This window comes from Colobus angolensis, unplaced genomic scaffold (assembly GCF_000951035.1).
Source record: "Colobus angolensis palliatus isolate OR3802 unplaced genomic scaffold, Cang.pa_1.0 Scaffold207, whole genome shotgun sequence".
In the NCBI taxonomy this organism is placed as follows: Eukaryota; Metazoa; Chordata; class Mammalia; order Primates; family Cercopithecidae; genus Colobus; species Colobus angolensis.
Window position 1 is genome coordinate 3415275 of NW_012115233.1, and position 24166 is coordinate 3439440.

The 24166-nt window shown below is 51.9% G+C and overlaps 1 protein-coding gene across 1 annotated transcript in view; it reads left to right on the top strand.

The window, feature by feature from the left end:
- Positions 1-6: 6 nt before the first annotated feature.
- CMIP (c-Maf inducing protein) overlaps positions 7-24166 on the top strand; it is a 265419-nt gene continuing 241259 nt past the window's right edge. The window contains exon 1 of the mRNA XM_011942159.1: positions 7-277. Within this exon, the coding sequence (XP_011797549.1) occupies positions 80-277 (198 nt within the window). The 5' untranslated portion in view covers positions 7-79. The remainder of the gene's footprint in view (positions 278-24166) is intronic.

Here is a 24166-nt window from a genome sequence, read left to right on the forward strand (position 1 = left end):
CGGCGGCGGCGACCCCCGGCAGATCGAGGAGACCAAGCCGCTGCTGGGGGGCGACGTGTCGGCCCCCGAGGGCACGAAGATGGGCGCAGTGCCCTGCCGCCGGGCTCTTCTGCTTTGCAACGGGATGAGGTACAAACTGCTGCAGGAGGGCGACATTCAGGTCTGTGTCATCCGGCACCCGCGGACCTTTCTCAGCAAGATCCTCACCTCGAAATTCCTGAGGCGCTGGGAGCCGCACCACCTAACGCTGGCCGACAACAGCCTGGCGTCCGCCACGGTGAGTGGCTCTGCGCGGCTGCACCCTAGCCTCCCCTCGGGGCCCGAGATGCGCCCTCCCTGGCTGCACCTTGGCGCTGCACCTGGAGCCCAGGGCCTGGGGGGCGGTGGGGGGTGCCGGGGGGACGGGGAGAACCAGGGCTGCCCGCTCCTGGCCTGCTCGCGGGGCTCAATTTTGGAGTCTGAAGCCCAGACCAGCCGACCGGGCTCGAGAGAGACCCTTAAAATTCTGGAGACTCGGCCCACCGCCAGGCTGGGTGCCCGGGGACCTTCTGCCCCCAGCTCTTGTGTTTCTGGTGGCTGGGACTCGAGGATGGACCCGGCGCTGGGCCCTGATGGTTGTGGGGTTTCTCTCTCTGGAAGCCCCTGGCCCATCTGGATCTGAGGGGTGGGGGAGGGGAAAACAAAATACCACCCCTCAAAATAAAAAAAAACCAACACAACAAAACCTCCAAACCCCCAAACCCAAAGAATTTCCAGAAGCCAGTTCCTCTGTTTGGTTTACCCGTCCTTTATTGTCTTTCCTGCCAGGGCTGGCAGGCAGAACAGGGTGCTTCCCTTTCTGCAAATCTCATTCGTACATTGAGAGGTTGGAAGTGGAGGGGGAGGGGGCAGTGGTCCTGGAATATCTCAGGACCCAGCGGTGATCGAGTTCTAGCCTGAAAGCTGCTTGGTCCGGCATTGTCTGTAGAGTGTGTATATACGTGTGTGTTTTGTTGTTGGAGGTTTAATTTTGTTATTGTTTTTAAATACATGGCTAGCACTGGGTCAGCTGGATGAGTCGGAGAGGAAAATCCATTGATCTGTTTCTGAAATCAGATCTGCAAATGGTGGCCTCAGTACGTGGAGAAAGACAGCTGTGGTGGGGTCGAGGGGAGAGTGGGGGTGGCGGGTAGGAGCTTGAACAGGATGCTTTGTGTTTTGAAACAAGGACAGTTTCAAATATTGGCTGGGGCCTGAGCCTTGCCGTGGGGGTCCCATCCTCCTTGGAGGGGTGGCTTGTCTTCTCCAGAATTCACACTCCTCCCTGGGGCCACCGTGATCCTGTTTACTAAGCACAGTGGGAGGGGGCCGAATCCACTGCCTGCCCACACCTGTGCCAAGAAAACCCAGCCAGGAAACAGGGTGTCGCTTACATGGCATGTCACAAACGTGTAGCGTGTATAGACATTTCCCTGGCATCCATGTTCCCTTGGCGGTGTGTCACAGGCCATGACACATTCCCCAAGGAATGGGGAGAGGGGAAAAGTTAGCTGAAGAATCCTACTCCTTGAACCAGTCCCCCACCCCCCACCCCAGAGCATTGCAGTGCTCGAGGACTTTTATTCTGAATTTGGGGTCCGACGTGCTTAGAGCACCTATTTTCTCTTTCCTGTGGGCACATTGGTGCAATATCTGCAAAGAGTTCTTTCTCAGGGAGGATTGCTGGTCGCGGGGAGGCGGCCCAGTCCCCGGTCAGGCTGGTGCATGTTCTCAAGCCCGTCCCGCGCCACAGGCCGCAGCATTTGGCTTTCCAATGGATGGAGGGGGAGAGAGCCTCTGAAAATTTGCCAGTACAGAGTGTTTCCGATGTGGGGAGGAACTGGTGACCGCGGTGCCCCCTGCCTGGGATCTGGAGACCCAGATCTGGCTTCAGAATTTTCACCTGGCTCAGGGGTACTTTATTGGCCTTTTTTTTTTTTTTCTCTTACACTCCACGAAATGAAGGGGAGTGGTGGTGGGGGGTAGGAAAATGGTTAGAAGGGACAGTGACTTGCCATGGGAAGGCCAGGTGGAGCCCCTTCTCCCCATGGGAGAAGCCAGGAGCGAGTGTCCCGCTGCTGCCGCCCTCAGTTTACAGGAAGCCAACTCTCCAGGCTAATGGCTCCCCACTTACCTCCAATTGCTCAAGAGGTCTGTCTGAAAGAGAGAGGGAAGGAAGAAAGACCTGAATAGCCAGAGGCCCCTTGCTAACCTTGGCCAGCCCAGGTGGGTGGCACCGCCGGTAGCGTGGGCCTCTCTGGAGAGCGCCTGTCTAGTACTGGGGACTGAGGCTTATCCATGGGGCAAGATTCCTCTTGGCAGAGCCATGCTCTGGTGTTAGGAAATGTGGCAAGAGGAACTATAAGGAAGTGTCGGATGGGCTGGCAAAATCCCCTTTCCGCTGCCTTTCCTCACCAAGCGCTGCAGGCAGGGGGTGTCCTTAAGTCTTGCCCTTGCCCTCTGGGGGGCTCCAGGGAGCCTTGCCTCAGGGCCTGTGAGCCTGGAGGTGGGGCTGTGAAGGCGGGCCTGGCTGGAGGGCTGGCCTCTGGGGCAGAGGTGAGGTTGGGACTGCCACCAGGGCTCTTGTCCCATCATGAGACACCTGGTTGGTGTCCAGGCTGTCGGGGAAGCAGAGGAGCCCCTGTGGGGTTTCCCTGAGGCCTGGACATTATGTAATCCGTCTGCGTTTTATAGTGCAGCCTAAGCACTCTATTGAGAAATGTGAGCCCAAAGGAAACAAAGGTGAATTTGAGTGCAGTTCCCTACAACAGAAACCCTTTGCAGTCCTGTGGCTTCGCAGCAGCCCCATGCCCAGCCCTGAGCTCCTGATGTTCCAAGTATGTTTCCTATAGAGTCATATCCTTACTTGAAATATCAGTCATCCATATTTTAAGCCGTGTACACAGCCCAACTCAGAATCATCTGGTAAATATCTGGTTAATTGTATGGGCTTCAGGAACAACACCCAGAGTGATTGATAGGGATTCAAACCAGTAAACAAACCAAATACTCTTTTTTGCCCAAACCTTCTGCAGTCTGTCTCCGTTGATCCAATTAACTGAATCGTGAGAGATTTAAGACCAGGCTTCCAGGAGCACATCTGCATCAGGCTGGGATGCAGGCACACTGGGGCTCCCAGTCCCACCTGCTGGGTGACACCAGCTAGGGACACCTTTTAGTCTAGGGTCCAAGGGACCTGATAGCCCTCCAGGTTGTCTTACCAGAGGAGCCAGCAGCCTCACCCACCTGGCCTGCCTGTAAACTTTTTGCCTCCTGTGGGATCAGGTCGGAGCTTGCCCTGCCCTGGTCTTCTGGGCCAGTTACTGATTAAATCCTTACAGAGCCAACAGCGTGCCTAATGTGGCTTGTGACAGCCGCCAGGTCTGATGCACCCTGTGCTTGGAGACTTTGGATCCGAAACGCTCGTAAACAAAGGAGGAAGCAGACAGGCGACAGCTGACTTGGGAGGGGAGATGGGGAGGCCAGGGCCCCCTCCCTGGGGGAACCGGGACTGCACCTTTGTGGGGAAGGGCCTGTCTGCCCAGACTGTAGCCTGAATGTGGTGCCCTGTACCCTCTTTGTACCCAGACTTCCCAGTCCCTGGGCCTCACTGGCTCTTCATGGCTGGTGATGGTTGTGTTGGTTGTAAATGACAGCCAGGGCAGCCAGGGGTTCTGCATAAGCAGCCGGGTTCAGCAGGACCAGAATCCATTTTGCTGTTCTCGTCTCTGGGTTGAATTTGATCACCTGCTAGACATGTTTGCCATGGGCAGAGGGCTTTGTCTGTAGGCTTTGTTTGTTCTGCACCAAAGAAGTACAAATAAGCTGCCTACCTTTTATTTCATCTTACTTTTAAGACAGTGTGGCACACGGTATTTCAGAATGCTGGATCCAGTCAGAAAGTCTTTTATTCAGGGGTCGGGGCACAGGTGATAGTAGTGTTCTTTATTCTCAAGCCATAATTCATCAGTGGCTTGTTTTTAAGTTTTCACCACTCTGCTGTTTGATTGCAGTGTCTCCAGGCATCTCGTTATGGATGGGAAAGGAGAAGCCACTTTAGTTCTTGGTGGTTTTTTTAGTCTGGTGTTTTCTTGGTGGGGAGCAGCTGTTGTCTGAACTCGGACTTTGTTTAGCACAGGCTTACTGCACACCTACTGTGTGTCACTTGCTGAGCTAAGGGTTACACATCCACATGGCTTGGTTTTTACTTGAGAATTAAAATCTGTGTCCTCAAGGGTGGTCACAGATCCCATGAGAACTCATCTGTGTCCACATGCACGCATGCTGATTGCTTTTTCACTTTTGTCACATACCCCGCTCCCCACCTTGTGCCTAGCCTGCCTTGAATTTATTTGATGTTTCTCGTGGCAGTAAACACAGAGAATTTTTTTCCCCCTTTCCATGCCATTTGTCATAGGAGGATTTTGGAGTGTATCAAAATTGTTTCCTAGACAGCTTGTCTGATTGGAGGTGGTGGAGGGCAGGGGCTGAGACAAAGAGGAGAAAAAGTCAAAATTCTCTCTAAACTTTAAACGTGGTCTGCCTTCCCCAGGCTGTAATAAGTAAGTGCATTTTAAGGAGGAGTAAGTTTTTTTTTTATTTTTTGTTTTTTTGAGACGGAGTCTCGCTCTTTCACCCAGGCTGGAGTGCAGTGGTGCAATCTCGGCTCACTACAAGCTCCGCCTCCCGGGTTCACGCCATTCTCCTGCCTCAGCCTCCCGAGTAGCTGGGACTACAGGCGCCTGCCACCATGCCCGGCTAATTTTTTATATTTTTAGTAGGGACGGCGTTTCACCGTGTTAGCCAGGATGGTCTCGATCTCCTGACCTCGTGATCCGCCCGCCTCGGCCTCCCAAAATGCCGGGATTACAGGTGTGAGCCACCGTGCCCAGCCAAGGAAGGAGTAAGTTTTGATGCTGGCATTTGCCTGGTGCAATCTGAGATGCCTGTTATGGCCATGGCAACATCATGCCAGTCCAGGTAGAAGGAATTTCACTGCGTGTGGCTGAGCTTTCCTGCAAGTGGGTGACAGAGGTGGCAGTTGCTGCTGGCTTGGGCTGCTTGGCCCACAGGTTGACTGGTGTCGCGGCCCTGCCTGCTGCTCCTTAGTGTCTCACCGGGCAGTGAGAGAGGGCACTTCTGGGGCATTGTCATGGGCAGGGCTCAGGGGGACCTGGTAGAAGGCAAAGCTGTCCCAGGGCGCCTCACCTGCCGCCAGCCAGTACTGACTTGTCTTGAGGGTACCCAATTGGTGTCTTGTTGTTGTGGACATTGCAGAGGGTCAGCATATACCTTTGATTGAAGGAATACATGAGATTAAGTGAGGCAGCCTGACGTGGGGCATCTCTGCTATGGGACAGAACAGATTTGGGTTTTGCGGTCTCATGGTGCTGGGTCTGGATTTGGAGGGTGCAGTTTCCTGGCTGTGTAACTTTTGGCGCTTTGCTTTCCCTTGCTGGGCCTTGTTTTTTCTCCGTCTTTAGGGAGGAGCACCTCATGTCTAGGGTTGCTGTAAGGATTGGAGAGGATAGATAAGCACCTACTAGTATAGTCAGCATGCAGTGACCAGGATTCCAACTCCTGTTTTGCTAATTGCCCTGAAAGAGCTTCATGACTTCTGCACAAATGGAAGGAAGTATTGTTACCTAAAAATGGGTGGCCTCCAGGGAGTTCCCTGAGATGAATAGTGCATTGGGGAAAGTTAGGGGTATTTAGCAGGTCTCATAGGTAGGAAGGCAATGAAATTGTTGTAAGCAGTTTAAGAAGAATTCCTTGGGGGGCATAGTCTAGTTTCTTAAAATAAATTACAAAAATTGAAATACTCATATATGCATCAGGTAGATTTGATTAGCATAACAAGGCATGTAATGAAAAATGAAGCTTCCCTTACTTGATGCCCACACAGCCCCTAGTGGCCCTCCTTGGAGGCAAACGCTGCTGCTCGTTTCTTGTGTATCTGGACATGCACACACACAGCTAGCTGTCCACCGTGGTTCTTCACTGGACAGAATATTTTGGAGACCCTCCATGCTTGTGCAGCTGCCTTGTTCTTTTTCACTGCTGCATAGTGTTCTGTCATAGAAGTGTATCACAATAATGTAGGTTGACCCTCACCTATTGATGGTCATTGAGGTTAGTGTCAGCCTCTTTGATATGGTTTGGATGTGTTCCCACTTAAATCTCATCTTGAGTCATAGCTCCCATAATTCCCTTGTGTTGTGTGAGGGACCTAGTGGGAGATAATTGACTCATGGGGGCGCTTTCCCCCATACTTTTCTCATGGTACTGAGTAAGTCTCATGAGATCTGATGGTTTTATACGCGGAAACCCCTTTTGCCTAGCTCTCTCATTCTCCTCTTGTCTGCTACCATGTAAGACGTGCCTTTCACCTTCCACCGTGGTTGTGAGATCTCCCCAGCCATGTGGAACTGTGAGTCCATTAAACCTCTTTCTTTTGTAAATTGCCCAGTCTCAGGTATGTCTTTATCAGCAGCATGAAAATGGACTAATACACTCTTGTTCCTTCAAATAAAACATTTTCTATTTTTACTCAATGGAGTTGTCTCTATTTTGATAGTTTGGATTTTCCTTTGCTTACTTCTTTGGGATAGGGGAGCCGAGCCTCTTTTTGAAGAGGGAAGGGCAGTGTTGCCTGGAGTTACTGCTACCTGGAGTCATGCTTTGGTGTGGCTAAAGGTCACCAACCAGGGATCCCCCTCAGAGGGTCTGGCCACTTGGTCTTCCCCAGAGCTGAAGGAACACAGGTGACCAGGGGTCTCCAACAAAGACGCGTGCTGACCTCCACCCGCAGGACAAGGGTCTGGGCAGTTCCACCTGAGGGCATCGCTTTTTGTTCCCCGACTTCCTGCTTTCCCCAGGATGGAAGCCAGGCCACCCAGCCCCATGGTGGAGAAAGAGAGGAAGTGAGAATTTCTCTTTCTTGCTCCTGGCTCTGGTGATGAACCACCCAGTGTATTCAACAGGCACCGAGGGAGACTGTGCGCATTTTGAAAGGAAGCTTCGCTTACATCAGCAGAGCCCTAACCGAAGGGTGATGAGACGTGCGTGTGGGGGAGGTGTTTGCTGTGTGTATTGAGGCAAAGGAGATGGCAGAGAAAATATTTCTGGTGCTGAAATTGGTTCCTGCCTTCAGTAGCCATTTCCTTACCCCTCCCATGTGCACAGCACTCGCCCTGGCATTTGGGGTGTGCAGCGAGGCCACAGGAAGAGAACACGGCAGACCCAGTGGAGTAGGGGAGTGAGGACCTGGACTTTGAAATCGGACAGGGGAGCTTAAATCCTGCTTCTGCAACGTCCCAGGTGGTGACCTTGGGCAGGCCCCCTGGCCTGTGTCCTTATCTGTAAAGTGAGGATCAGAGAGACTTCCTCTTAGCATTGATGTCAGGGTAAGTGAGGTGAGGCCTGGCGGTGTTTTCATGCCTTCATTCAGCAGATAAGTGTCACTGTTCTAGGCACTCAGAAGAAAACAAGAGCCTGCCCTCGTGGAGCCTGTGTTGGTGGGAGTGGGTGACAGACAAACAACTAAGTTAAGAGCAAGTAATTATAAAATCCGATGACTGGAATTGTGGAGAAAAGCAAGCAGGGTGGGGCGAGTGGTGGGCTGCTTTGTACATAGTGGTCAGGGAAGGGGGTGATAGGACTTCTAAGGGGAAGAGCATTCCAGGTAGAGGGAACAGCAATCACAAAGGCCCTGAGGCAGGAGATGGTACTTAGAAACCACCCAGTAAAGTGGCTTGCACCTGGTACATGCTCTGTGATTATCAGTTTCCTTCCCTCTGCTCTCCGGAGCTGTTATTATCTGTTTAAAACATTAATGAGTATGTAGAATGTGCGAGGTGCCGGGCACACAGGCAGCTCCTTGCCCTGTAAAGCTTCCATTCTATCGCTTCTGTTGTCTGTTTTCTTTTGTTTTTTTTTTTTTTGCAAACTTGGCTACCTCCCAATAAATAGTGAAGAACAGCCCTGTAGCAGTGCTTTAAGAGACTCTTAAATGACAAAGCCCAGCAGAACTTTTAAAACCCAACTCCCTTCGTCCTTAACTACGCTGTAAGGATCCTAGGATCTAGAACACACTAGTGGTCTGATTCACCTCTGGTTTTGCCAGCTGGGAAGGGGTGAGGGGAAGTGTGTGGCCCAGAGACCCTGGCAGCTGGCTGAGCAGCCCTCCTGGGATTCAAACCCAGACTCCCGCCTTCCCATGGCATCCTTTGTTCATGGCTCTGCCGCTTTCAAGCTACTGTCAGAAATGGTAGGGTGGACAGAGCAACTGAACTGATTGCACTGGGCAAACTCTCTTTGGAGGGAAGCACGTGCTCCGGATCATCCGGTCCCTGGGTGGATATAGGAATTGAGTATATGGAATCAGGCATCTGGGTGCTTCCCTTGGGCTGGGCTGGCTGCATCAAGCTCAGGTGGGGTTATTTGGAGAGGGAAGATCACACCGGGACTTCTGCTAGCTTCTCTGGGTGTCCTGGGCCAGTGCCAGCTTCCTTAGAGGTCCAGAATATCTGAAAATTGGAGCACACAGTCTTCTGAGCAGACCCAGGCCTGGCTGTCCTCCCTCCCATGTTGGCTCCCTGTGTGGACTGGGTGACCCTGTTTACCACCACACACATCGGTGTGAGGCTCCGCAGGGAAGGGGAGCCACAGGTATGGAAGGGGCTGTGTGTTCGCCAGGCAGGCTAGCTGCCGTAACATGCAGCCCTGGCATCTGGGTGGCTTTGTGCAGCCCAGTTCTTGTAGTCCTGCAGGGGTCTCCCGAGGGTTCTGCCCCCTCTTTTTTTTTTTTTTTTGGAGACGGAGTCTCGCTCTGTCACCCACGCTGGAGTGCAGTGGCGGGATCTCAGCTCACTGCAAGCTCCGCCTCCCGGGTTCACGCCATTCTCCTGCCTCAGCCTCCCGAGCAGCTGGGACTACAGGCGCCCGCCACCTCGCCCGGCTAGTTTTTTGTATTTTTTAGTAGAGACGGGGTTTCACTGGATTAGCCAGGATGGTCTCGATCTCCTGACCTGGTGATCCGCCCGTCTCGGCCTCCCAAAGTGCTGGGATTACAGGCTTGAGCCACCGCGCCCGGCCCTGCCCCCTCTTGTGAAATGGCTCTGCCCTCCCCTAGGTCCTTCATTGTTGCGGGGATGGGGAGAGTGAGCATCACAGCCAACCCGTTTGTAGGTCTGGCCGCTTGGTTGGTCAGAACTCAGGCACGCGGCCACACAGAGTGCAGGGGAAGACTGGGGAACATGGTTTACATGTGTGTCCAGGAGGAAGAGGAGACCATGGAAGCGATGACTACTCCCACCCCAGGATCCCTGGGATGCAGCAGCAGACCTTGAGGTCTCCAGGGTACCAAGAGCAGAGGGGCTTCCCTAGAAAGGAAATTCACATGACCGTGGTCTCATCTGGTTCCTGGGTTTGAGGTTGGTGGCAGGTCGGCAAAGCTTGCAGTCTTCTCTCGTGGGGGATAAAGTAGGGTAAGCAAATCTGTTGTAAGAGATGGACCTAATGTACCTGGTTGGCAGCGATGTTTATTGTATCCCTACTGTGTGCCATGCATAGTGCTCGTTTCATTTTCACAACAATCCTGCGGGGTAGGTTTTTATTCCCATTTTACAGATGCTCTCATGGAGTCTCAGATAAAGAGAGCTGGAAGGAAGGAAGTAGAGTTTAGTGTCAAAGCCAGGTCTGACCCCATGTCTGTGTGGGTCCGTCAGTGTATATGCACCTGTTGGATGCACACGGAACTATTTCCTCCTCCTGCAGAAACATCTTAGGTAGAAATAAGTGAGCTTCTCAATTTAGTGTTTGCCAAGGTTGGCGGACATTCCTTTGTGATTTTGTCAAAAAAGTTAAGGGAACTGATATGGGACATTGGATGCCAACTATTCGTAAAGAGTAAGCATTAGGTGTATAACTTGAACACCAGATATTATTTGTGCAAAGTGAGTGTTCTGGGGCGCTGTGCTTGCATAGTGAGTGCTCTCAGGCATGGCACTTAGAAAGTCAGACACACTCCGTCTCAAGGCACTCATAGTTAAATGGGGGTGTTACAATTATGATGCACCGTAGAACAAAGCACATTGCTTAGAGAGGTTTATGTCTTGTCCTGTGTTTGGACGGAGGAAGAGATGCCACCATAGGGGTGGGTAGTTTCAGGAAGGACTTCTTTTTAGGAGACAGGTATCTGGATGGAGAGGTAGGATGGAGACTGATGGAGATGAGGGTAGCGGTTTGGAGGTGGGAATGGACAGAGGGAAGAGTGAGCAAAGGGACAGGCCAGAGCAGCCAGGCACATTCTGGGGGTCTGTGCGATTTTTATGGGGTGGACGTCATAAGACAGCATAGGAGTTAAAGATAGAGGTGGGTTCGCCTTCTAGAGCCCTAGAGTCTACCAGCGTGGGGTGATTAATGCTGGGTAAACCCATGTACGCTGGGGCAGGTGGTGCTTTACGATGCAGAGACTGATGACTGGCTGGCCATCCAGGAGCCCGGGATGTCACAGATTGGAAGGCTTAGGAGTGCGGGGATCTCCGAGTCACCAGGGCCAGGCAGTTAGTCACAGTAGTGACCGTGCAGTGGCCGCTCATGTGATTAGTGTCTTTCCTCTTGCCAGGGGCTGTGCTATGCAGGTTCTATTAGTGATCCCTACAACCCAGCAAGATACTGTTACTCTCTCCATTTTACCGATGGGGACGCTGAGGCACTGCCTCTCAGCAGACATTGTTTGGATGAATAAACGAACAGCTTGCCTAGTTGGGAGGTCCATCCTGTTGGAAGGGGAGAGGGACCCACGGAGAGGGAGGAGCGAGCTCAGATCTCTACCCCTCCACTTGTAACCCCACAGGCCTCTGGCGCTCTGCATAAGAGCAGTCCGATTGTACCACTCCCTGCTGCAGGGCTCTGTCCATACTGAAGGAAGGTGTGCGGGGGATTGCACGTGTGGTGTCTCCATGGCCCAGCTGCGGTGCACACAGCCTTTCTTGGTGTGGACACAGGCCCTAGGATTCTGAGCCCACCTCTGTGGCCTAGGAAGAGTGATGGTAATGGTGTCAGGCTGCTGGGCTTAGCCTGGTGAGCTCCTGGTGGGCTTTCTGCCGGAGGCCCCTGCTACTCCACATCCCAGGCCTGAGGTCTCCAAGCTGTGGCTCACAGGGCCCCTTTCTCGAACAGGGCCCTTTTTTCTCACAGGGCCTGTGCTGTCTGGAAGGTGATCCCATGAGGCTGGAGCCCAGGGCCGGGGACACAGTTGGGCACCTTCCAGGTGGCGCTCTGCTTCGTGTCTGCAGTGGGGGAAGTGCAGTGGGGTCTCAGCTGGCGGTTTTCGGGGGCAGGGCTGCCCGATAGAAAGGGGAACGATGACTTGCTGACGTCTGTTTGTTGCTCTGGTTGGTTCACGTTTCACGGCCCTGTGACTGAGGCTTGCTTCAGGGTGGGAAAATGAAAGAGCTCGAACTGTCCCAGCAGGCTGGTGGTGACTGAGCTCGGGGAGTCCCAGCAGGGCCAGAGCCCAGGGCCAGATGATATTCATGTCCGAGGTGGAGTGGAGAGGCCGCGGGGTGCTCATGATCCGTTCATGCAGTCCTTCTCAGACCTTTAGGCATGTGTGCGTTGCATCCTCTCATCAGCCCCAGGAGGCGTTAGCAGGGGAAATGGAGACTTGGAGAGTTTCAGGTTACACAACTGGAACCCAGGCAGCCTAACTCCAGAGCCAGTGGCCTCCACGTGTCACAATGAGTCCTTGGCTGGTGTGAGCACAGGAACTGTGGCAGCAACGGCCGAATCAACGGCAAGGCAACAGTAAGGACAGCGAACACTTACCCAGTGCCTATTGTTTGCCGGGCACTATTCTGAGCCCTTTGTGCAGATGAGCACTCATCTCATCCTCACAGTGCCCCTGTGGGGTGGTGCTGTCATTGTCCCCATTTTATAGATGAGCAAACTGAGGCCCAGAGAGGAGAGGTCCCTACTTACCTAGGTTGTGATGGTAGAGCCAGGATTTGACCTCAGGCTGTCTGACTCCAGAGTATCACTGTGTGTGGCTGGTGAGCAGATTTTGGGGCTGCAAAGCAGCATGTGAGAAAGGCCCCAAGTGGCCAGGCTGGCTGTGAGCTGAGAGGAGGGCCTTGCAGAAGAGGGAGTGTGTGGGCAGAGCAGAAGAGTCCACCCTGACTGGACGGGGAACCCTTCCGGGAGCTCCCTGGGCCAACTTCCTGCAGACCTGTCTCTGGAGGAGCCGCCGCAGAGGATCGCTTCTCACCTGCCCTCGTTGGACTGGGGTAGTCACCTCAGCCTCCTCGCCTGACACCACCTGACCCTGCAGGCTGATCTGTCATAGCCGGGGGTGAGGACTTGACCACAGAGAGTGCGAAGTTCAAAGTCCACCGTGGAGCGAGCCTCCTGCCCTGCCTGGCTTCTGGCCTCAGCTTCCCCGTGCCTCTGACCTTTCACGCACGCCTCTTCTTTCTGCTTGGACCCGCCACCGCCAATCAGTGGTTTGCCAGGGCTGCCTTCCCCAGTTGGAGCCGGGGCTTGCTCCCCTGTGGCGCGGCACCCCCCCAGCTGGGCAGCCAGGGCGCCTTTGCGTCTCTGCCTTCTCCACTCCACGTTCACCTCCCCTCTCCTGTAAAAGCAAAACTGAAGCCATGATACAGGGATGACGACAGTCTCACAAAATCAAGACGAAAGAAAATGCTCGCAGAATCCCACCACCTGGAAATCACCCATACGTGTTAACCTTGTGGGGTGTAGCCATCTACGCTTTCTCCTGGATGAGTGCCTGCGGCACAGGTACACAGGGGGCAGGAGGAGCTTTTATTCCAGGTTGGCCTCCACCACCAGATGCTGGCCCACTGCTCCCCACGGTTGTAACAACCCGTGACATGTAACGAGCAGGCGCTGCCACATGTCCCCTGGGGGCCACATTGCCCCTGGTTGAGAACTGCTGTGTTTATTCATTTAATCATCACACCCACCTCGTGAGGTCCCATTTTCTGGAGCAGGCAGAGGCTGCCCGGGCTGGCGTGTGACAGAGCTGGGAACCCCCGCGCTATCCCACAGTCACCTTGTCTCTTCAGAACTGGCCCAGAGGAGGTATGAAAAACAATGTGGGGGCCTTAGGAACCCTGTCCCCATGTCTGGCATGGTGTGGGGCCAATAGCCGGTGGGCCACGGCACCCCAGGTCCCCAGAAGGAAATCCCAGCCGGCCTGGGCGTTGGCAAGCTCCCCCCTACCTTTGGTCCGTCCCAACTGACCTCCCCCTCGCTGTCCCTGCCTTCGCCCTGATGACTCAGGACTTCAGAGATCTGGGTTGTTGAAAAGGGGAATTACATCATGCCAATAAGAGAGAGAGAGGGAGAAATTAGCATTAGAAAGTTTTGGTGTAAGGAAAAATGACTTCAAAACCTGCGTCTTGTGCCGTGTCTGAATTGAGGCAGGTTTCTGGTGGGGGTTAGGGAGTGGGGAGGAGAGGGGATAGGGACCCTGGCTTCTCACCTCTTCTAAAAAGGCCTTCATCTGTTTGACCCCAGACCCACCCACGGCTGGGCAGTGGGTCCCTCTGCTTTTTGTAGCTGAACCCCATCACCTGGAAAGCTATTAGGAAACAAGGTTCTGGAGTTGGCATGCAGGTTCTGCCCGCAGGCTTGGTGAAGGGGTAGGGGTCAGGGAGCACTGCAAAGACAAACAGTCTGGGGTTCTTCTGATGCCTCCAGTGGTAAGCAGGGCACCCTCTCTGGGCCAGCACAGCCCTGGCTGGGGGCATGACTAAGCGAGGGGATCCCAGCTGATCTCAGTCCTGCTGGCCTCCGCTGGGTGCTCCTGCGTAGGGCCCTCCTTGCTCAGCCATTCTGGGAAGCTTTGCTTGAAGGGGTCCTCCCTGAGGATCAGGGAGGAGGAAACCCCCTGCCTCCACTTGGAAACCCGAACACCATTTCCCCATCATGTCTTGTAGGGAGGTGGAGGCGTTAAAGCCCCTGCCTGCCCAGGTCAGCCCTTCCCTAAAACAGGACACCGATCGGGCAGGGTGATTAGGAGGGGCCGGCCAGGCTTTTTTGATGCAGACATTTCGTATGAGGCCATTTAACCAGTGGTGTGATCCAGCTCTCAGTTTCCTCATCTGAAAGCTGGGGATATAAGAGTAGCCACTCCCCAGGTTGTCCCGAGAATAAAGGAGAGAATACATGGCAAGTATTTAGTAGAGTGTGGACATGTGGTATGTGCTCAACAGATGTTTGCTGCCATCATCATCATCATCATGACCCCTACCATCACTGTCGTCTCCACTGTCACCATCACTACCATCGCTGTCATCGTCACCATCACCATCGCCCTCATTATTGTGGCTGACGCTTCTCTTGTGTTGGGTTTGCCCACCTGTATACCTTCCCCTGCTTCCTGCAGGACTGTGAACTTGAAGGCAGGGTTTGGGTCCATTTCTCCAGGAATACCTTATGTCAGTAAAGGCCTTTGAGTGTCTGTTGTTGCATGGTGGGGGACCTTGGCACCCCAGGCTGTGAAGGGACAGGAAAGTCTCACAGTTTTCCTAGAAACCTTCTTGCCAGGCGCGGTGGCCCACACCTGTAATCCCAGCACTTTGGGAGGCCGAGGCGGGCGGATCACGAGGTCAGGAGATCGAGACCATCCTGGCTAACACGGTGAAACCCCGTCTCTACTAAAAATGCAAAAAATTAGCTGGGCGTGCTGGCGGGTGCCTGTAGTCCCAGCTGCTCGGGAGGCTGAGGCAGGAGAATGGCGTGAACCTGGGAGGCGGAGCTTGCAGTGAGCCGAGATTGCACCACTGCACTCCAGCCTGGGCAACTGAGCGAGACTCCGTCTCAAAAAAAAAAAAAAAAAAAGCTTCTGGTGACCTTGGTAGGGTGTGCCCGTGACCCTACGTTGTGACCCCGGCAGCGTGACCGCGCTCCGTGACCTCAGGCATCATTATTGGGAATGGGCTCTCAGCCCCTGTCCTAACCCCAGCCACCAAGTTCCCAACCCAGGCAAGATGGAAACCTGCCGTTGGGAGGATTAAGATATTATTGGTGGTTTTCACCTCAGCTTTCAGCAGCAGTGCTTGGGAAATAAGATTTTGATCTCAGAAAATATGATTTAAAAACAGAATTGAAAGTCACTTTTATTTTCTAAACGATATTGCCCCTGACGCATGCACTGCCTCTGACTAGTGGCCTCCGGTCTGAGCACACCCGTGCGGGAGACTGCACAACAATTCCAGGGGTGTGCTCTCTGGATTTTGTAGACCTCCACCCCGAACAGGCCCCACCTTTGATTCCCCCACTCGGATCTGCAATGACGGAGCACATGCTTTAGACCAAGCCCAGGAGGCTGCTGCTTCTTCAGGGAATTGTCTCAGCCTTTCCCACTCTTAGGAGGTGGCCTTGCCAGCTGCCAGCTGCAGGGGTCTTCTTCCTCCGAGCCCTGTTGGGCTCACCTTTGAATGCCACAAACCAAGCCCATGGACCAAGGGGGCTTTGGCCACATCCCAGTGTCCCCTCCAGTGGGGAAGGGAAGTTCCTTTCCTTCCTGTTGTGTGAGGACTAGGGGCACTGAGTCCCCGCAAGGCCTCACCATGGAGCCTCTGAGAGGTGAGGTCTGGCTCCCCTGGCCACCCCAGAGTCAATACAGGATCCTGTATGTCTTTCTTTGCCTCTGGGCCCATGTTGTATTCTTTCCAGCCTTTGCCTTGGAAACCCCACCCTCCATTCTCTTCTGTCTCCCCTGCCTTCTGGGTGGGTCTGGCCAGTGGAGAGCCTGGGGGAGATGGAGGATGGGAGGAAGTTGAGTGGGGTATTTATTCCTTCCTCCCTTTTCCTTCAGTTTTGCCATGGGTGTCTGGTATCTCTCAGCCACTCCTGCAGTCATGTCACCCCCTCTACCCAGGTTTTTCTGTAACTGCTCCTTCCCCTGCACTGTCAGGCCCAGGGATAGAAATACATGGGGGAGAAATGAAGTGACTGCTGTCCTGGTTTGCCCAGGACTATCCCAGGTTTTTGCAATGAAAGTCCTGTGGCCAAGGAAGCCCCTCAGTCCTGGGCACTCTTGGACAGCCGGTCACCCTAGGTAGAAAAACCATCTTTTGTGCTTCCCCTGTACGCCACCCACACCTTAATATATTGTCCTTTTGTGAAAATTTCCTCAAATTGCACCGTTTTGCATCTACTGTCTCTTTCCTCCCAGGACCCTGGCTGATACACCAGGAGCTTGAGGAGATGGAGTGGTGTTCAGAGCCTCTTCCCTTTAGAGTTCAGAGCCACCAAAGGGGCATCATGCTGAACGTGGGAGAAACAAAAGAATCTCTTGCACTTGGACTCTTTTCTGAAAATGCTCCCCCTGCAAAGAAAAATGGTGGTGGTGGTGGTGGTGATGATGGTGATGGTGATGGTGATGGTGATGATGATCATGGTGATGATGATGGTAATGATGATGGTGATGATGATGATGGTAGTGGCTATTTCTTTGCCTACTCACTGTGGGCTTGTTGTGAAGAACTTTGATGCCCTGTTGTGTGTGATCATTATGAGAATCCTGTGAGGTTTTTCGATGATGAGGGAAACTGAGGTTTAGAGAGTTGAAGTAGTTTGTGAAGGCTCAGGATGGACAAGAGGTCCCGCCCAGGTTTGAACCCAGATGCAGCTCCCTGCGAGGTTACCACGCTTCCTGATGAGGTGTTTTACAACGAAGGCCAAGCCAGGCAAAACCCATTGTTTTGCAACTTCTGGCTTGGATTGGGTGTCTTGTTGAGTTTGTGGGCAGTGGATCTGATGTTTTCCACTTCCTCCCATTTGGCAGGGCTGTGTGCATGGAGCATGAGGGGCTGGCTGGGCAGACAGTATTGACTTGACTGAATTCAGCCATAGCCCATGTTGGAAAATGTTTGTCGATTTTTCCTTCTCTGTTTGCCCTTTCCTCCTTTTTTTTGTTTTTATGATTAGAATCAGAACCAGCCATAGTCGGAAGAGAACTTGCAGTTCATCTAGTTCTGGGATGGCAAATATGTGACACTTGTGCTGCCACTCCTCATTGCCTTGACCATGGTAGACATTGCTAATCAACCCTAGTGTAATCAGTCTTTCCAGTGAGCTCAGAGACAGCCACTATTAATCAATTGTTGTTGGCATGCAACGGGGACTGTGTTTGCCATTCTCGATGTATCCAGCTTCTTTCACTGCATAGATTAAGAAGTTAAGGCCCAGAGTCGTTAAATGACCCTCAAGGGAGCCAGTGGGATTTTGAAGCCTTCTCCACACCAGAGTGTTGGCTCTTAAGAGATGATTTTTGGGTTAAACAAAGTGTAATATAGAGGAAAGCTCCTGGGTTTGCAGAGCAGTGCCTGGCTCTGGGTTCAGATCCCAGCAATGCCTCTTCTTGCTTATAACTCTGGGTAGATCACATGACTTCTCTGACTCTCGTCTTGGAAACTGAAATTACCATCCCTACATCCCAGGATTGTGAGAATGAATGACATGGTATATTTATCCAACATTCAGCACTGTGTGCTGGGCACCATTCTAGGCATTGAGTGTTGCGGTGAGCTGCACAGGCAGCTCTCATGGAGCTGGCTGCCCTCATGAAGATGAGGATAGTTTTCTTCCTCTTTCCTTCTTGGAAACACATGGAACTGGGTTGTCATCATTATCTTTTACTTCTCCTCTGTCATATCCACTTAAATTTTCGTCCATTTATGCATCACATGACTTGCTTTCGGAAGTGATTTATTTTTTTTTTCATTCCTGGTGTCATTGCCATTCTTATATCTGGGTGGATGATCCGTGAGTCCTTTGTCAGTCACAAAAAATCAAAATGACAGAATAGTCCCTACTGAATGGATGTTCTAGGGTACTGGGTCTAGATTTGGGAGTGACATACTCCCTTTGAAAATGTGCTGAAAGCTATGGATCCTTGGGCTGGCAAAATGGTAAGACAAAGCCGGGCTTATAAAACTTAGCAACTATGTGTTTTTTAACATCCATAATATAAGCTTTCTTTGGGACTCGTGGACACTTCCCCTCCAAGGTAATAAACCAGGCCAGGGGGCTAGTGACTCTTCCCCAGCAGGAAATGGAGCTTTGCATGGAAATAAACATGTGAGTGATAAAAAAAAAAAGTTTGATTAAGTAGAAAGATCAAGGTTTTTATGCTCCTTTGGCCAGGGAAGTGTGGGGCTTGTCCCTGCAGCCTTTTCTGCACTTGCTTGAGCTGTGTTTAGTCTTCTTGGTTATGGTGAAATATTTTTTCTTTTATCCCAGTCTGGAGTTTCAAGGTTGGCACTTCTTGCCCCTAAAATGTTTGTTTTAAGATTTAGAGCAGTTCTTCACTCTTTGATAAGGTGGAGCACATCGCTGGAGCTGCATTGTGGTGGAGTCCGAGGGCTGTTCTGCCGGAATCAGGCAGATGGTGGCTCACTGCTCAGCTCTGCCCTGGCTCTCAGTGTGACCTTGGGCTGCCTCACCTCCCTGACCTGTAAAGTGGAGGGACAGAGTGACCACAAAGCCTTGATGACCAATGATTGAAGAATACTAAGCATGAGAAAGTGTGCCCAGAGAGTATCCACAGAGGCCAGGGCAGTCTTGGCATTTGAACGCCTGGAGTTGGGGAGGTATGGATCCTGTACTGAGTCTCTATCATGGAGGCTACCTGGCAAATTCAGCTGGTGTGAGTGGAGCAGCGGACGATGGGTGCAGGTCTAGTGGGCTTCCTCCTTCTACATACCAAGGACTTCACCTTCAGCAAGGGTAAGCAAGCTCCACTAAGAGAAGCCGAGGGTTTTCCTTGGTTGTTAACATTTTAAGGACCCCAGTAAACGAGTTTCCTCACTGTCTTTGATTTCCCCACATTAGCTGGCCCCAATCTTCAGCCCACCCTAGAGCAAAATGTCACTTAAATGACTAGAGAGGGACAGAGTTCCATGGGGCCATTTCACATTTAGACATGGAATTTTTCTGGGATAATTCCTTTGCCATTGAATTTTGCATTTGCACGTTCTAAAGCCAAAAAAAGGAGTTGAACTTTCCCTTTTGTTTGCTTCATTGCTCCCACTGCGTTTGGCGGGATGGCGGTTGTGGTTTTTCTTCTTAGATTCATTTTGATAAGTGTGCTGCGCGCGTGGAGTCCTCTCGCCTCCCTGAGGATTTTGTAGGGAGATTCAAGCCGGCTGTCTGCCCAGCTGGGTACCAATTGCCAGGGCCGGACCGGGTGAAATAATGGAACCCGCCATTTCTCAGGCACCTATGATGTGCCAGGCACTTTTTCAGCCCCCTGGGTGGGCAGCGTCCCTGTGTTACAAGAGAGGGGACAGGTTCCCCAGATCCCTGGCCTCCAGCGTCACATGGCCGTGGGTTGTGGAGCCGCGATGCAAACCCAGGTCAGGCCGACTCGAGCTCGTGTGTCTTTTCCTAGGCTCCACTGCTTTTTCTGAGACCCCAGGGGACTTCCCAGATGTCCTTTATGTGCACACTCTTGTGTGATTCCACCTAAGGAAAAATGAAGTAGGTGTTGGTTGGATAACGAGGCAGGCCTTGGAGAGTTCTCCTTCATTTCTCCTGCCCCTCAGCCTCCTTGCCAAGCTTGGGTGCAGCCAGGATTTTCCTAGTCCCTTGAGTTCCCTGGCTGGGGTGGCTTCTTCCAGGCAGCCAGCTCAGGGAGGAAGCTAGGGCTCCATCCACCTCACCTTTGTGATCTTCTGAGGGAGCCGCGGCCAGTGTGTAAAGGAAGGAGGGGTAGAGACTGTAGCTTTGTCATTAATCTCCCCATTTCGCAGGTGGGAAAAGGAGGCTCCCAAGAGAAGTGGCGTGGGCACAGTGAGAGGTGGCCGGCTAAGCCAGAGCTCTTCCCAGTGGGGGCTCGCTGCCCCTTTACCTGGGGGTGAGGGGTCACCTGCCAGCACCTTCCTAGAATTAGCTCTGAGACTAACGAGAGGAAAGATGAGATCTGGTCACAGGCCGCACATCTGGTCCGATGGGGCCGATGCCTTGATTTCACAGTTGGCGAAACTGAGGCCCAGGAAGACAGACTGCCCCAGTTGCTGTCCCTACCCCGGTACAGCGTGCTGTTTTCTCACTTTGTCTACTTGATGGTGCGACCAGGAAACTCTTGATCAGGGAAGAGGGAAGGTCTCATTCTCTCATTCATTCCTGCATTCATTTATCCCTTCATTCGTTTTGGCAGTTGAAGTTCTGAGGTTTTTTTAAACTTTTTTTTATTGTGGTAAAATATACATATCACAATACTTATCATTTTAACCATTTGTAAGTGTACAATTCAGTGGCATTAAATAAATTCACAGTCACCACTATCTACACCCAGAACTTTTTCATCATCCCCAACATAAACTCTGTACCCGTTCTCTCCTCGTCTCAGCCCCTGGTCACTGCTATTCTACTTGCTGTCTCTATAACTTTGTCTATGAAGTACCTGAGCTCAGTGGAATCACATAGTATTTGCCCTTCTGTGTCTGGCTTATGTCACTTAGTGTGAGGTTTTTACGTTCCACCATGTTGTAGCACATGCCGGAATTTCCTTCCTTTTTTTTTTGTTTTTTGGAGATGGAGTCTCGCTCTGTCGCCCAGGCTGGAGTGCAGTGGCGCCATCTCCACTCACTGCAAACTCCTCCTGCCGGGTTCACGCCATTCTCCTGCCTCAGCCTCCCGAGTAGCTGGGACTACAGGCGCCCGCCACCATGCCTGGCTAATTTTTTGTATTTTTATTAGAGACGGGGTTTCACAGTGTTAGCCAGCATGGTCTTGATCTCCTGACCTGGTGATCCACCCGCCTCGGCCTCCCAAGGTGTTGGGACTACAGGCGTGAGCCACTGCACCTGACCGAATTTTCTTCCTTTTTAAGGCCAAATAATGTTCCATTGACTGGATAGACCACATTTGATTTATCCATTCTTTTGTCAACGGACACTTGAGTTGTTCCCTTGTTGGCTATTGTGGGTAGTGCTGCTGTGAACATTGGTGCAAGTATTTGTTATCGTCCCTGCTTTTGGTTCTTTTAGATATGCGTCTAGGAGTGGACATTTATTTTTTAAAGATGTTCACCCCCGCTTACCCATTACATGAAGAACTCAAGTTTATTGTAGAACTGTTGGATAGCGCAAATAAACAGAAGAAAACATAATCCACCTAGAATGCTGACACCCAGAGATGATAATTCACATTTTTGTAGGGTGTTCATTTGCATGCGCCGTTGTTTCCATCTGTACTTGATGATGCTGTACCTGGACAGTCTTTGGTAGTGTGGGCTGGATCTTCATTTAGAAATATATAAACCAGGCTGGAGTCCCTGAGGTGGAGGGAGGGGATGCCAGCGGGACTTTCACTACCGCCAGGAAGCGTCCTTGATGGGGCAGGACACACGCCGTGTGTGACGCTGTGTCCTCCCGTGCTTGCTTCCTTTTCCTGTTCTCTGTCCTCAGGCTGGACCCTGTATGTTTCTCACCGGTTCCTAACACTCACTGTCCCAAGAAGGCTGCCTCGCACAGTGCCTGGTCATGATTAGTGCTCAATAAGTATTTGCTGAATGAGCCAATAAGAAATGATCTATTGAATGAACGAATGAGAGAAATTTGCAAGTGAGCTGACCTTGGGCCTGGCTCAGCTGAGCCATGAGAGGACCTCTCTGGCTAGATCATTTCACCTGTAGCCTGCAGCAGGCGTGTTGGTGGAGGTGACTGGGCAGAGTGACCCAGCACGTTGAGCTGTCCGTGCTGTCACCCGTGGGAAAGGCAGGGGTTGTGCCTGTGACCCTGGCTCAGACAACAGGGCCCTGTGAGTTCCCTCACTCCAGACCTTCGCTCAGGGTCTTCTGGGTGTCAGGTGCTTGGCTGAGGGCTGGGCTGTGGGGTGAACCAAACACAGCCGCACTGGAACACCTTCATTCTCGTGGGGGAGACAACCCTTGCAGAAAAGAAGCTGGTAATTTCAGGTAGCAAGAAGTCAATGATGAAAAATACATCCTTGTCCTTTGCTTTTTCTTTTCTTCTCTCTTCTTTTCATTCTTTTTTTACTGTTTATTTTGTCTTATTTTTTTGAGGCAGGGTCTCGCCCTGTCACCTAGGCTGGAGTGCAGTGGCACAATCCCACCTCGCTGCAGCCTCAGCTTCCTGGGCTCAAGTGATTCTCCCACCGCAGCCTCTTGAGTAGCTGGGACTATGGGTGTGTGCCACCACACCCAGCTAATTTTTACTTTTTTTGTAGAGACAGGGTTTTGCCATCTTGTCCAGGCTGGTCTTGAACTCCTGAGATCAAGTGATCCTCCCTGCTTGCCCTCCCAAAGTGTTGGGATTACAGGCATGAGCCACTGGGCCTGGTCTCTTTCCCTTTTTAAAAAAATTACTTCATTTGGCTGTTTCTTGGTTGATTGGAGGCCGGGTTCGTGCAGTTACTGTGTTTGAATCTTAGCTCCGCCACTTACTAGTGATGATCTTGGCAATGGTCTTGAGCTTGACGCGCCTCAGTTTCCTTGTCTGTGTAATGAAAGATGGGGGTGTGTCTACCTCACAGGGTTATCATGAGGCATAACCGAGATATTGCTTGGGAAGCACTTCTTATTGGTATTACTTTATGAATGGGCCATTATTGCGTAATGAATCTGATGGCCACATGGTTTTGAAATTACAAAACCGGTGCCATCCAATTGATTGGTGATGTGCCCGGGATAGGAGCAAGTTAATGCATTGACCGTGGGGGACTTAGCACAGCACCACTTCCTGGGAGACTTTGGCTGAACCGAATTTGTTCGGCCAAAGGTTCTGCCTCGTCCCTGGGAACTAGGAACAAAAGAGCCTTGCTTGAAAGAGGCTGTTGTTCCTTCACCAAGTTTAGAAAGCCAAAGTTCAGTTTCTGCAACCAGTTCCAAGAGTTATGTAGCAGGGCCAGACTTTTTCCTTTTTTCTTGTGCCTAATTTTGGGCCAGTTCTTCTGGTTAGATGATTGAGATGACCAGAACATACAGGAAAATAAACAGAAACCCCTAAACCGCGCTTTGAAGCTGTCCATCCTCGCTGGGCAGGGACAAGGATCTTCTTGGGCTCTAGCAGTTTTTTTAGTGGAGCGAGTTTCCATCCCACCAGGCAAGGGGCTTAGGAGAGGTTGTGTGATGCAGGCCCACGCCCTCGGGCTAGACGTGGACCCGCGTTTGTCACCGGTCTCTAACACTCACGCTGGGACTGGGGCACATCCCACAACCGGTCTGAGTGCCCCGGCCTCATGTCCCCATCACAGATGAGGCGCTTGACAACCTCCTGCCCCATTGGGAAGGTGGGACAAAGCCTGCCTAGTGAGGCAGGGGCTTAATATAGCCCCCAGTTTCTCTTTCCCCTGTAAAAGCTTGCTGTGAGAAGATGAGAGGACTCATGGTATAAAATGCCATTTATACCCCAAATTTGGTCTGGAGAAGAGAGGAATTTAGTGTTTTTACTTTTCCTGGCCTCTTCTCATTTACTCCTTTATTTTTTTCTTTTTCTTCTTTATGTTTTTTTGAGATGGAGTCTCGTTTTGTCACCCAGGCTGGAGTGCAGTGGCATGATCTTGGCGTACTGCAACCTCTGCCTTCCAGGTTCAAGCGATTCTCATGCCTCTGCCTCCTGAATAGCTGGGTTTACAGGCGTGTGCCACCATGCCCGGCTAATTTTTTTATTTTTATTAGCAATGGAGTTTCGCCATGTTGCCCAGGCTGGTCTTGAACTCCTGGACTCAAGCAATTCACCTGCCTCAGCGTCCCAAAGTGCTGGGATTATAGGTGTGAGCCGCAGTGCCTGTCCTTCATTTGTTTTTTTTTGTTTTCTGTTTTTTTTTGAGGCAGAGTCCTGCTGTATTGCCCAGGCTGGAGTGCAGTGATGTAATCACGGCTCACTGCAGTCTCAATCCCTCAGACTCAAGCGATCCTGCCATCCCAGCCTCCCCAGTAGCTGGAATCACAGGAGTGCACCACCATGCCTGGCCCTTGCTCCTTTGTTTCTATTGTGGGGCTCCTGTGTCCTCTTGTCCAGGTGAACAAGACTTTGAAATGCACGATCAGGGTCAACCTTTTGGGTAGCTTTTTGGAGCCCAGGATAATGAGGAGTGGGCCTTCCTGAGCAGGGGACAGAGAGCTGGGGAGGCAGAGGGCCATGGTTCT